This window comes from Pituophis catenifer, unplaced genomic scaffold (assembly GCF_029215685.1).
Source record: "Pituophis catenifer annectens isolate HBS135680 unplaced genomic scaffold, rPitCat1.0.hap2 SCAF_2, whole genome shotgun sequence".
NCBI classification, from domain to species: domain Eukaryota; kingdom Metazoa; phylum Chordata; class Lepidosauria; order Squamata; family Colubridae; genus Pituophis; species Pituophis catenifer.
Genome location: NW_027256882.1, coordinates 277,788,260 through 277,802,820, shown reverse-complemented (window position 1 = coordinate 277,802,820; position 14,561 = coordinate 277,788,260). Strand labels below are relative to the sequence as shown.

At 38.1% G+C, this 14,561-nt stretch overlaps 1 protein-coding gene across 1 annotated transcript in view; it reads right to left on the bottom strand.

The window, feature by feature from the left end:
- Positions 1-981: 981 nt before the first annotated feature.
- Positions 982-14,561, bottom strand: part of MTMR12 (myotubularin related protein 12) — a 41,069-nt gene continuing 27,489 nt past the window's right edge. The window contains exons 14-16 of the mRNA XM_070935964.1: positions 10,781-10,948; positions 3,997-4,158; positions 982-3,676 (exon numbers count right to left, since the gene is read on the bottom strand). Coding sequence (XP_070792065.1) covers positions 3,101-3,676; positions 3,997-4,158; positions 10,781-10,948 — 906 coding nt within the window. The 3' untranslated portion in view covers positions 982-3,100. The remainder of the gene's footprint in view (positions 3,677-3,996; positions 4,159-10,780; positions 10,949-14,561) is intronic.

Here is a 14,561-nt window from a genome sequence, read left to right as displayed (position 1 = left end):
TTTCCTCTGGTTCCTTTGAGTTAGTGGTCATTCCTGGCGGCTGCGTGGACAAGTTTCCTGCTGTTTTCTTGGCAAGGTTTTATAAGTGGCTTACCATTGCCCGCATTCTAGGGCTGAGGGAGGGACTGGCTCCAAGTCACCCAGCTGGCTTCTTGCCTAAGGCAAGAGTAACTGTACTTAAAATACTATCTGCTTTCTTTAAAGAACACTCTCTGCAGAAGTTTTAACACAGTGCCCCATACATTTTTAAAAATTGAGTTTTAATGTACTACTACAGTAACAAAAACAGAAAATACAGTAGTTGTTTAAAAGTGTAGTCATGGCAACTGGACTTTTCTTGATGGTGCAAACCTCCCCCCCCCCCCAATCTGTCCTCCAGGGAGTTTTCTCCTGTACTGGGCCATCTTGTGTAAAGACTGCTTGGTTTTTCCCAATATAGAGCTTTGAACACTCTTCACAGCACTGGACTGCATATACCACATTACTCTTTATGTTTTAGTGTCTGATCTTTAGGATGGATAAGCCTCTGTCTCAATGTGTTAGTGGGTTTCAAGAACATAGGCATGTGCTGTTTGCCAAATATTTGCAAAATGTGGACCATAATGTTCACATTTTGGACAGGGAAGATAGATGGTTTGAAAGGGGAATGAAGGAATCTATCTGTGCCAAAATGCAAAATCATTCCCTCAGTAGAGGTGGATGCCTCAGACACAATACCAATAGCACTTAGACTTATATATTATACTCCATAATGCTTTATAGCATTCTCCAAGCAGTTTACAAATGTCCTCATGCAGAATTTGCCCCCAATAATCTGGGGCCTCATTTATTTCATAGCAAAAACTAAAGTGAATTCTGAATTCTCTGTAGAAAGCAGCTATGTACGCTCCCTATAGGCCCATTATTCATATTGCATTCATACAAAAGTAACTCAAAACGGATCCCATGTGAGAACAAAGAACACAACTATGATTCAAACAGTTTTTAAATTATTAGTAAAAGTACATTTTATTAACAAATACAGGTATCCAAACAGACTACAGTGAATTACAGGAAGATTTATCCTTAAGTACTGTTAAAGCTAAGCTTGTATTCAGTGTAAAAACTGAGAGGTAATAACGCAATACCTGAAAAAATACATTTAAATAATTTTCATTCATACAGTGCTGTGTTCTGATCAAGACTAGAATGGAGCAATTCCATAAACTATTATAAAAATTCTTCTATATATTTTTCTATAAACATTTGACAGCTTAAATATAAATACATTTCCACGATCAATATATTACAATCGTACTGTCAAAAATATTTAAGCTTAATGTTAGTGTTTTTAAAAAAGTATTCAAATTACAATTCAACCAGCTATAAATTCGAGTATCTAGAGGAGCCGCAGCAAATGTTGCAGACGTTACAAGGAAAAATATGAAATGTTAGCTTTTGGAAGGTTCACATACAAATAAATTTTTAATGTGTTTCAAAATTCTGAAAACTCAAGGAGTTCATAATAACAAGATTCATAAGGCAACATGGGACTTTAGCACTTTGGCTTTTATCCTCACCAATGTATACACATATTCCAATAAAACACTCATTATCTTTTATTCCAACAAAACTAAAAGAACCAACAGACTCTGTTTGTTACAGTGAACATAATCCAAAGCAAAAAATGCACTTAGGAAGAACTAATTCAGAAATCAGACATTATCTTTTTTCCTCTTTCTATAGCTGACTGGATTAAACAACTGTTCTCCCAGACTCTTAATCAGCATAATCAGAAAGTGGAAGTGTTAATGAAAGTTGTACTATCTTTATCAATTTATCACTCATTCTCCCAAAAATAGTCCTGTTTATGAATCAATTCTATCCTGTGCATTACTTCTAACTCTGGATTATGTTAGTTTTTTTTATGACAGTTGTTGAAGTTAATTTGACAAGTCCATCTCTTAAAAATAAACAGACCAGGTTTAATGAGCATTTCTGTATGGCTTTTGTAACTGCAGTATTATTGTAGCAACGTTCTGTAATCTGAGATTCCACCGTGCAGACTCTTTACATTCGTTATTACCTTTAATGCCATGCTTTAAGAAAGCACAAATACTGGATGACAAGTCCAGTTTCATTTCTTTAAATGCCTTCCTAACAGAAGGACTAGAGGTTCAGTGCAAACTACTAGTACTGGTGAGAAAGATCAACATAAGAACCCTATAAAAATTTTTGACAAACACAATTCTAGTTTATTCATACCTTATAAATTCCTTTGCTTCTTGTACTGGGCAATAAATTACCTGAAGTCACCACTGATCAGAAAACACACAACAAGCAGAGACCATCTACGTAGTAAGGCTGAGATGAACTCAAGACCATCTGTTTTATGAAAATGTTAGAACCTTAAAGAGGATGGATGATCAGAACAAGCAGGATTCGTGACCTTTTTTTTACTCTTTATTTCTCAAGCTCAAATTTAAAACAACTAACAAATTCAAACTACTTAAAAAAAATAAGATTCTTGTTACAAAGATCAGTTTTATCAAGGATAAAATAAATAGATGATCTTTCCAGACTAGGCTGTTTTCCAATTGCTGACGAACATTTGATGCCACCACTTATTAAAACTGAAGTAGGCAGGCTCCAATAGATCTTTCTTGATATTTTCAACACCTTAATTTTTCCCATGACTGCTCAACAATCACTTTTTGGGGGCAGGGAGATAAAACTTTCATTTATTGAAGGGGTAAGAAATAGAACAGATTCTTGCTAGAGAAAAAAATATTAATTTTTGTTTAATCCTGCTGCTGCGGTATTATCCTGCATGCTGTCTCAGCAGGTTCTTATACACTGATGATAAAAAAAAGTGATCTTCCTTCCTGTGGCAGAAGAACCTAATTAAGAATAAGGCTGTTGTAACCCTCCCTCTTCCCCAATGTCTATGGAAAATACATCCATGTTCTCAAGCACAGTTGTATATCATTCTGTATTAAAACTTCATTATAATTATCTTTATCCAGAATACAAAGGAAATTATGTGGCTCCCTGAAACCAATTTTATTCCAATAATTGAACAGAAATGTGGTTCAATTCTATAACTGAAATAAGCATTATATTAATCACCACCTCCTAGATCAACATACTCATCATCTCTCCTGGCCAAATCTTCTTCACCTTCCAAGTCTTTCCAAATGCTGGTAGGCAAAACTGGTTTAAGGGAATGTCTCTGAAGCAAAGCAAAGGGAAATAATGATGACAAACGAGCAGGATTTCTCATAAAGGGAGAAGCTTCGGTATCATCACGAGATTCAGCCTGATGATGTCTTTCGTCTATTTTCTTCTGCAAACCCTGTACATCTTCCATTACATTTAAGACTTTTGTGGCAGTGGCAACTGCACCTCCACCAGGGAGCTGAGCTTCAGGAATCCATCGTAAATATCTCTGTGCCCATACTTTGATTTCTGGTCCTTCTAGATATGGCAGGAGGAGTCCGTGAAGGTCAACAGGTTTACTGTGCCAACTGTCATAGAATTCTCTGGAACTATTCTGAAGTTCATCGGAAGAAGTTATCAGCCTGCTGATTCTTTTGCCCAAGATGTTTTTAATTAATTGATCTGTTTCTTCCTTAAAAAATCCCCTTCTTGGAGGAGGTTTTGCTTGTGTCAGGGGCAAGGAGAGTTGCCTCTGATGCTGTAAAAGAAATTTAGAAGACAAAATTAGAATTATCTGAACTCAATTCCAGCTTAGTTTCTGGGCAAAGTAGACAAAAGTAGTAAATGTGAACTATAAAGACATCCAAGTTAAAACAAAATGCATAAAAGTTTGAATCATTCTTTTTACTTTTTGTAAGGAGTCCTTGTGAAAATGTTTTTATATACTCAAGATTCACTGTTTATAGTTATTTTAATGCACATACTCCAGCCTAATTGAACAATGTTATCATATTGAATTAGTAGCCCAATCTCTATCATTCCTCCAGTTATTACAGTGGAAATATTCAAATATCTTACCTTGAATCGTGAAGCTTTTTTGGGAGTTTTGTCTAGTTTTGGCTTTTCTGCATAAAGAGGGTTGTTAAGCAAAGCTTGAGCCTTGTGTTCAAACTGCACAGACCAATCCCAAACCGAAAGAAAATTAAGTTTGCTGCCTTCTGTATCAAGACTTCCTCCATACTGTTTAAAAAAAAAAGTCTGGAATTAATTTAGAAATGCATTTTCTCCAATCAGCAGTGTTTAAATCTGTAATACTTCAATTTTTAATAGAATGGAATGTCTTAGTTTAAAGTCGTCAAACCCTTTGACCAGCAGAGTTAACCTAAACCATTAAACGAAGTAAACCTTAGCCATCAAACAGCCAGTTTGGTATAGTAGTTAAGGTGTTGACCTACATAACAAGAAATGGTGAGTTCTAGTCCTGCCTTAAGCATGAAAGCGATCTGGGTGATGCTGGGTCAGGTTCCAAGACCCTGGGATGCTGCAACTGGATCATAAGTGAGAACTGGCTGCCAAGCACCCAAATTTTGATCATGTCATCATAGTGGACACTGCAACGGCCAGAATTTTGAGCACCTTCATTCAGTACCATGCTAACTTTGAACAGCCACTGAACAAATGATTGCTGAATGGTTATAATTCAAGAATTACCTGGCATTTGTAGATTTTAAAATTTCCCCATTTTCCCCATTTACCCAGTAAACAATCTAGATTGTTCATCATAAGAGTTCCTTATACATTTATCTGTAAGACCATGAAATAATTAAGGGGACAACAACAGGCAATTGTTAACTCTCCTCGTGCTGGACTGCCATCAAATATTGCTCTTAATGCTTTCAGCAATTCCAGATTTCTGTAAAACACTTCATATTTCAAGCTTATTCTGTCCCCAAATTAATAGATACTGTCTGTTAATTTATATATTGTCCCCAAATTAACAGATGTATAATGAAATGTCTCATATTTATATACTCTGTGGTGACCTGCTGAAAAATAAACATCTGGTCTGTTATACCTTCTGCCCTAAATTTGGCTAAGGACAAATTTGCTTTTGTTCCCTTTGAATCAGAGTTCTTTCAACGACTTCCTAAGAAGCTCAGCCCCTGAAGTTGTTCACTCCCACTATTTTTCCATTTAGAGCAGTGGTTCTCAACCTGTGGGTCGGGACCCTTTTGGGGGTCGAACGACCCTTTCACAGGGGTCGCCTAAGACCATCCAAAAACACATATTTTCAATGGTTTTAGGAATAATTTTATGGTTGGGGGTCACCACAACATGAGGAACTGTATTAAAGGGTCACGGCATTAGGAAGGTTGAGACCCACTGATTTAGAGAAACAGAGCCATGGTGGCACAGTGGTTAGAATGCGGTACTGCAGGCTAACTCACTGCTCACCTCAGGAGTTCGATACTGAACGGCTCAAGGGGGACTCAGCCTTCCATCCTTCAAAGGTTGGTAAAATGAGGACCCAGATTGTTGGGGGCAATATGCTGACTCTGTAAACCACTTAGAGAGGGCTGTAAAACATTATGAAGTGGTATGTAAGTCTAAGTGCTATTGCTATACACTGAAACAATAATAGCATTCTTCCAATTCCATAAATGCAGTCTTCACATACATGTTAACAAAACTGCAAAGGTACTCCATAAATCATAGCATGTTTTTAAAACATTTTTCCAGTTAAATCATTTACATTTGCAGCATTACTATTTTTAAAAACATTCTTGCAATGTTTTTGACTCCCTTTTCATCTCTTAGTTCTTGGACAGGAATAGTTATAATAGTCACTATTATATTGGGCATAACGGTGCCTTCATTCAAACTTTGGACTCTATGAGAAAGTATAGCATATTGTTTAAAGGATTTCTTCTTGAGCCCTACACGTGGCCGCAATGTGGCCCTGTAATGTGAGGCTGGGCTTCCCAGAATTGAGACTCGAGCTCAGGGTAGATATTTGAGCTAGAATTTGCATTGCCAGCATGTAATTTCCATATTAGGTAACATTATCAGTGCAGGAAATGGGGGAAATGAGGGTGAGGGAGGTATGTCAGTGGTTGTTAATTTCTATGTGAAGGAAGGCTAAAGCTTGGCAAGCAATAATACCTGCTTATACAAAGACTTAATTTAGCCATTTTGGAGTTACTACCATTACCTTGAAGGGCCAGTTATACACCACAGTGGTAGTTAAGGATCACTAATACAGTATCATCTGAGTTTCTTTACTTCTAGGGTTAGAGAAGATGAAGAATGCTGTCAGACAACACCCAGGGGATAAGGAGTTTCTGAATTAGCTGAGTTAAAATGTAAGAATTCATTGCCTCAAGTTACAGAGGTCCCCCTTTGTAAAATATTCTTTTGCACATTCTTAAAATGTGGGTGGGCAGTTTCCAAAGCCCATTATATTGTCTCATAAACACTTTTAGAGGCAGATTTAATAAAATCACAAAGTTATAATAAACTACTATAAAGCTTATCTGCAGGTGGCACAAGTAAAATTGAATCTGCTGAGCATATTTTTTTATTTTATTCGGATTCAATACAAATGCTACTTCTGCCTTCATTTAAGAATTTCCATGGGCATTTAGATAATAAGAATTTATTAGACTTGTAAGCTGCCAGACTGTCAGTGACTCAATATGACAACTCCCAACAACGAAAGAAATTACAATAAAATAAAAAAAAAATTGTAAGTGCAATGAAGTGAGGGGTCTCTTCCACCAAAGCCCTCAGTGAAGAGCCTGGTATTTAAGATTCTTTTAAAAAACAGCAGAGTGGGGGCCATCCAGATCGTGGGGGGTGGGAATCTCACTGCAAAGGGCAGGTAACTGCTACAGAGTGCTTATAAAGTCCTGAAAGATGACATGGTTTAATCCAGGGGTTGGCAACCCGTGGCTCCGGAGCCGCAAGTGGCTCTTTGGGCCCTCTGCCGCAGCTCCCTATCCCATCACTGGTTGGCCCCGCCCTTCATCCTCTCAGTTTTTGGACTCCAGCCCGAAACAGCAGGAAGCGAAGGCTGCCTTACGCGCAAATGTGGCGTGAAGGCAGGTACAGGGCCGCTTCGCTCCTGCACTCTCTCCCCCTCCTCTCATGACCCCCTGGCCAGCTGTGGCTGAGCTGGGAGTGTGTGCACGCGCAGGAAGACCCTCCTTAAGTAAGGTGCTTCCCGCCCCAAGTGCGCTTTTCCTGAGCTTTGCGCTTGCTTGAGAAGGGTCTTCCCATGCGTGCATACGCTCCCGGTTCAGCCATAGCTGTCCCAGGCGTCCTGAGAGGAGGACGGGGAAGAGGGTCACCAGAGAATGCAGGAGCGAAGCAGTCCTGTACCTGCCTTCGGTCCACATTTGCACGTAAGGCAGCCTTCACTTCCTGCCGCTTCAGGTTGGAGTTTGCACCCTCCACGCTCAGCTGAAGAGCTGCCGGGGGTGGGGATGACACGGCAAGACGATGGCCGGAGCATTAGCGCAGGAGAGAAGCCGCGTCCTGTTAAGACCCTCCTAAGAAGCAGCTGCCCACCCCATGCACGACTTTGCTACACTTTGGCGCTTGCTTGAGGAGGTTCTCCCCACGCGTGCACACGCTCCTGGCTCAGCCACAGCCGGCCAGGGGGTTACGAGAGATGAGGCGAGGACGACGGTTGCCTGAAGAGAGCGGGGAGAGAGACACACACATACATACAGAGAGAAAGACATAGACACACACACACACACACAGTGATATGTAGAGAGGGGGAGAGAGAGATACAGAGGGAGAGAGACACAGAGGGGGGAGAGGAGGAGATACAGAGAATGGTTTTGTGGCTGGGTAGGCATGGCTAGGGGTCATGTGACTGGGTGGGAATGAGTGAAATCGTGTTGGCCATGCCTACCCAGGTTTTGTGGCTCCCTGTGTGTGTTTTTTTCTGTAGGAAACCGGTCCAAGTGGCTCTTTGAGTGTTTAAGGTTGCCAACCCCTGGTTTAATCAAAGGAACCCCAGAGTATGTCAACTCTCAAATCAGCCAGGGAAATGTTACGAGAAACAGGAACTCCATCAAGTAACCAAGCCCTAAAGCAGATGGCTTTAAACAGGTAAGAGTTTACTACTCATCTGGTAGCAAAATTATGGTCAGTATTTGGAAGGGTGTGCCTGCTAAGATCACCACCAAGAGATAGAGCTAATTAATGTTAATATACACAAATTATATTGTAAGGGTATTTATCACTGCACATATTACATCTTGTTTAATTCTGGCCTAAGCCCATACAGGTAGTCCTTGACTTACAACAGTTCATTTAGAGACCATTTGAAGTTACGACGACACTGAAAAAAGTGACTTACAATATGTTTTTTTAATGGGATTGTGATCTGCCCACAAATTTATGTCAATATTAACTTCCTCAATTCCCAGATTCAAATCTGTCGATGCCCAAGCCATATCAATTCGAGACCAAGATTGATGTCTAGCTAAATAATATATTGTTTCTTATCCCCATTGTTTTCCCTCCAACAATCCTTTAAGCTTAATTCTTCCACCATCTTGAAAAATGAATTAGGTAATATCCTTCTAACACTTTACTTTTGTTTGTCTTTTCTATCATCTAATTCTCTATCTACAATTGCATTAAAATCACCAATTATACCCAAATTATCGCATTCTAGGTCTCTAATCATGTTATACAGTTTCTTTTTTTTATTATTGGAAAAGTTTTACAAATACAAATTTTCCCATTTCCCCCCCCTTTCCCTCCCTAACCCTCCCCTCCTCCCATGACTTCCCCAAGGTGAAATCCAAATCCAAATCATATGTTATCATACTTTACCGCCCTTCTATTCTCCCCCCTGTATACTATACATTTCTCCATAACATTGAACTATTCTACCCCCTATATACTATACATTTCTACACAACATTCAATTAAAAGCTATCTGGTACTTCCTAGTTTGGTATTTATTCTGCACATAATCTATCCATTTCTTCCACTCCCATACATAAGTCTCTTGAGTCTGGTCTTTTAAGTATGCTGATATCTTCGCCATTTCTGCAAAACTGGCCACCTTCAAAGTCCATTCTTCAATAGTAGGCAAAACATCCCTTTTCCAATATTGACCAATCAGTAACCTAGCTGCTGTCACCATATACAATATTAATTTTGTTTCACCCATTGAAAAGCCTTTAACTATGCCCAATAAAAACCATTGAGGAGAGAATTGGAGTTTTTTCTTCAAAACATTTTGCATAACCCACCAAATTTTTATCCAGAAAGCCTTCACTTTCTTGCAAGTCCACCATATATGATAATATGTAGCTTCCAAACAATCACATCTCCAACATTTTGGTTGAACATTAGGATACATGCATGACAATTTCTTAGGATCTAAATGCCACCTATAAAACATTTTATAAAAATTTTCCTAAGTTTCTTATAGTTTTTGGCCCTCATTTGGCGCGTATATTCCAACTAACATCAGTTTTTCCCCATCCACAGTTAATTCTATTATCAATATTCTGTCCTCTTCATCCTTATACATTTATTTGGCCAAAATACCCTCTTTTACATATATTACAATTCCCCCCGTTCTTCTGTTGTGATGAAGATACGAACATCTTTCCTAACTTAGAGCATTTTAATAGATACTGATGCTGTTTTTTTATGTGTGTCTCTTGCAACACTATTATATCCACATTTGTCTTATACAGTTTACTAAAGACGTTTTTCCTTTTGCTTGGAAAATTTAACCCATTAACATTTAATGATAGAATTGCTAATTCTTCTTGAAAACCACTACTTATACTTAGGTCTTGTTGCCCTCGTTTGTCTGACTTCTTTATATTCCTTGCGTCCACCATCGTTGTCTTTCCCATTGTCCACATTCTCTCCTTTCCCATTCTCTTTTTCCTTGATTTGGGATTCCCCCCTATTTGGTGACTGTCCTCCTAGTTCTCCTTCTTCCCTTCTTTCTCTTTCCTTCAATTCAACCTCAGTACCAAAATTTTGTCTATAAAACTCTTCTATTTTCTCAACCGTTTTCAATCTCAACCTTCTTTCTCCCCAAGATACCATAATCCCTTCCGGAGTCAGCCACCGAAAATTTAGGTTTTTCCTTGTTAGTTTTGCTGTAAGCGTTTGGTAGGGTCGTCTTAAGTCTCTTACCCTTCTTGGGACTTGTTTAAGCACCACAAGTTGTCTTCCTCATAATTCTAGTGGATCTTCTCTGGTCCTATGAAGAATCTCATCACGCATCGATTTTTTAACAAATGTAATATGCACTTCTCTAGGTAAATTATATCTACGTGCATAATTTGTGTGGATTCTGTAAATTTCATCCATTTCATTAATCATTTCTGCAGGGTCCCAGGATCACCTTTTGCAACCTTCTGAGGAGCAAAATCAATGGGGAAGCCAGATTCATCTAACAACGTTACTAACAACTGCAATGATTCGCTTAACAACTATGGTAAGAAAGGTCATAAAATGGGGCAAAATTCATTTAACAAATTAACTTAGCAACAGAAATGTTGGGCTCAATTGTGGTCATAAGTCAGGTATCTTCTCTACTTGGTTGCAACATTCAATCAATTACATTCATTAATATGTTATTAACTTGTTAATATAATATTCCCATACAAATCTTGGGACATAGTCCTTCCACCATTCTTTCATTTCAGTTTCATCCCAGATCACTGAATCATTTTTATTTTTAATTCAATTCCTTCGACTAGGCAGTCCTCCTTTAGCCCTTTTTTAACCACTTCCAAAACAATTTATTTCCATGAAAATACTGTTTCCATTTGCTGCATTTGGGTAATCAAGATTATTTCCCTCTTACCGTAGTGGTATCTCTCTGGTGTTGAGAATTGAAGAAGAAGGTGCTAAATATGGGGATGTAAAGGCTGTCAGACAGAACAGTCAGGTACGTTTCTGTAAATTCAAACGCTGGTTGATATTGCTGAACTAGTTGCCAAATACAGTCCAGGAAGAGCAAGAAAACTGGAGCCTATAAAAAAAAAAAATGAGGAAACTACAACAGTACAAGATACAGTAAAAGGATCACCATAGTTGAAGTGCTGCATTCAACAAGACTTGACTTAATAAGGCTTCTATCACATCAAGATCTATCCCTCCATAAGAACTACTAAGGTCATTGCTAAAAAAAAATGGGGGGAGGGGAGAGAAAATCTCTTTCCACCAAATGAATTTCACCCCTCCATTTCATGCTAGTAATGCCCTATAAAACGGTATTTAAAATACTTTTTAACTGCATGCCAAGATAATAAATCTGACATTTTAATTTTTTAATTTTATTTTTTTTAATAAATATTTGCTTTTATGCCATTTTAAATATCTCACAGAAAAAAATGCTCATAAAAGTTATAATTGATCCACAGTTGCTTTTATTAAGTTTTAGTAAGTTGCATTTACTACATGGCATTCAAATGAAGGCAAGTCGTGCAACTATCCTTATTTTTTCTATTATCACTTCTTGCCCTGAAGTCATTAAGGAGCTGCAGTTCTAGTCAGAAGCATAAGTTAGGGAAAGAGTTTTAATATTTTAAGGCCTGTAGGCATAGCTGGAATCTCAGAATGAAAAGGTTACAAACAGCCAATTAGGCCATCCAATCTAATCCAATCCCTCGGCCAGTATTATGAATGGAAATTAAAATTCTCCAACCGAGAGCTCTCTAGTCTTCATTTTAACACCTCTTGCCTGAATAATTGGTGGAAGAGTTTTGTTTAAAACAGTTCCCCAAACGTTTAATAGGAATTTTCCTTTCTGTAATTTATATTTATTATTCCATTCATGTGACATCATTTCAGGTATATGAAAAATACTATCATATATCCCTCTGGAGGAATATATTCTAAACTCCCAGGAGGGAGTCGGCAGTGCTTGGAATCTCTGGTAGGCATGAAAAGGACTGGAACAGCCACTCCCTAGCAATTCAGAGTATATCTACAGTTATGCTGATAATTGCCTTAGTCTGGCAAGATTCTGTAAACAGGTGAACAACAATAAAGAAATTACAGGTAGTCCTCTACTTACAACCATTTTTTTAGTGGCCGTACTTACAATGGTACTGAAAAAAGTGACTTACAAGTGTTTTTCATACTTTTAATCGTTGCAGCATCCCCAGGGTCACGATAAAAATTTGGGAGCTTGGCAACTGGTGTGTATTTATGACAATTGCACTGTCCCAGGGTCATGTGATCACCATTTGCAATATTCCCAGCCAGCGTCCAACAAGGAAACTCAATGAGATGCCAGATTCGCTTAACAACCCTATGATTCACTTAACAACTGCAGTGATTTGCTTAACAACGGTGACAAAAAAAGGTTGCAAAATGGGGCAAAACTCACTTAGTAACTGCCTTGCTTAGCAATGGAAATTTTGAGCTAATTTGTGGTTATAGGATGAGGACTATCTCTTCTTAGAAGTGATTTCATTTGTCATTCTTTATTCTCTGGGCCTGATAATTCTTCACAACCCGCCCAGTAATCGCTCTAGAAGACTACAGCATTTATAAGTCCTTTACTTAATTTCTACTTTCCTGATCATTCTCACTGTCTTTCCATATCTGTTAATTACTATGAATATCTGTTAATTACTATGAATCTTTTATGTTTGACAGTGAAAACCAGATACACCAGTCACGATTGTGTCTGACCACTGACAAACAAAGTAGAACTATTATTCCCCGTTATTTGGAAACTACAATTCTAGTGACAGAACATAAAAACCACATTTTTTGCATCACATTGATCACATTCAACTTTCAATCAAAAACTATTCCAATATTTCTTTTCACAAAGATTATTACCAAGGAACCTGATTCTTTACTTCTGCATTTGATTTGTTTTCTAAGAGAAGAACTCTGTATTTGTTCATGTTAAATTTAATTCCAATTTTTTCCAACTTATTTTCTAAACGATTACATTTTAAATGATATTTCTAACTTTTAGGATATTAGCTGTCCCATCCAATTCTAAATCATTTGCCAATCTGATGAGATTTTCTTACCTCTTCATCCAAATTATCATAAAAGCATTTTGAAGTATAACACCCTGGCCTGAATCTTGTGGAATCCTACTCAATAACTCTTTCTATTTTAATGGGAAACTATACATGAGCATCTTTGCATATGGCTAAACTGTCATGCCATTCAGTTTATGCTTAATTAGTTTATCAATCAAAATGTCATGGATATTTTGCTAAAATCAAGATATATTTCATCCACACGTTCTGATAAAGAAATTCCTTAATCAAAACTGACAGAAGGCAATATGGCCAAACTTGTTACTGATAAATTCAAGCTGACTTCTGATAATGAATTCTGGATGGAGATAGCAGTGAGCCATTTCAGGGAAGGGCAGATTAGAAATCTGGTTCCAGTTTCTACTTCAGGTCCCCTTACCCTACTCATTAGCCAGTCATCTGAATTTGTCCAGCCAGATTTTGCCTACTGCATTAGTTTCAACCCTAGGAAAACCATGGGCTTGTCCCAGGTTCTCTCTGGCCCCACCCCTCAACCAACCACGTATTAAATCTGGCCTGAGACATGATGTGGTTCTGGGGACCTGTTCCATCAGTGGTTTGTAATTGGTGGACCACTCCTTGTGACAACAGAGGTACAAGCCTCCATGGAGAAGTAGGGTTGATTAGATGCCCTAAGAATCTGATACAAAGGATATCCAGATATATCTGGAAATTTTTCTTAAGATAGATCTAAAGGCTAGTTTTACTGGGTACTTTGTTAGATTCTGGGAAACAGAGAAAGCCAAGCACTGCAGAAGTGGCTGCTCCCTGCCTATTAATCCTACTTAATTCTATGAATTGCTCTAGGAAATAAAAAGTAAGAAGACATGTCTGAAGCAATACTAGCAGAGAAGGAGAAGTAGGTGTAATCAGATATGGATACAAGCTTGAAACTATGGCAATAATTATGGTAAAGCAGAATTATTTCACACAGTACCTGCAAAATGTCACTCACATACACTACTTAGATGTCCTAGAGTCTTTTAGGGAAGGAGGGGCAAGAAGAACCCATTAGAGTACATAGTGATTACCTGGCCAAATATTTGCAGCTAATCACTCACATTCTCTAAATTTGAAGATGGAGAAATCGGATGGGGTGATGTATTGTGATGTACCTGGGAGTTTTCTGAGTCTCTGGATCTTGACGAAATGGACAGAGTTCTCTGTGATCTAGCCCTGGCATTAAGATCTTGCTGCATCTGGCTGGTTAAAGCAACCAGAGAAAGAAACGGGAGTTGGAGCCACAGAATAGTTAATGCTTCTTGGAGGAAAAGGGAGACTCCAGCAATTCAGAAAGAAGCACCAGTATGTTTACCCGTCACAGAGACAGCCTTGAATCCAGTGGTATTAGACAACTATTTCCCTAACTTCTGTTATTAAAAACAACTCTGAGTAATGTCCCTGACATTTGATTTCATACTTATATTTAAAGCCAAAACTGTGGGCCTATTCATAGCTTTTGAAGTTTTTTTTAAAAATTGAAATGTTACTGAGTATTATATGAATACATTAATTTATATCACTTGCATGTATGGCTTGCCTACTTGTGCTATACATCTCTTAAGCCCTGAAGGC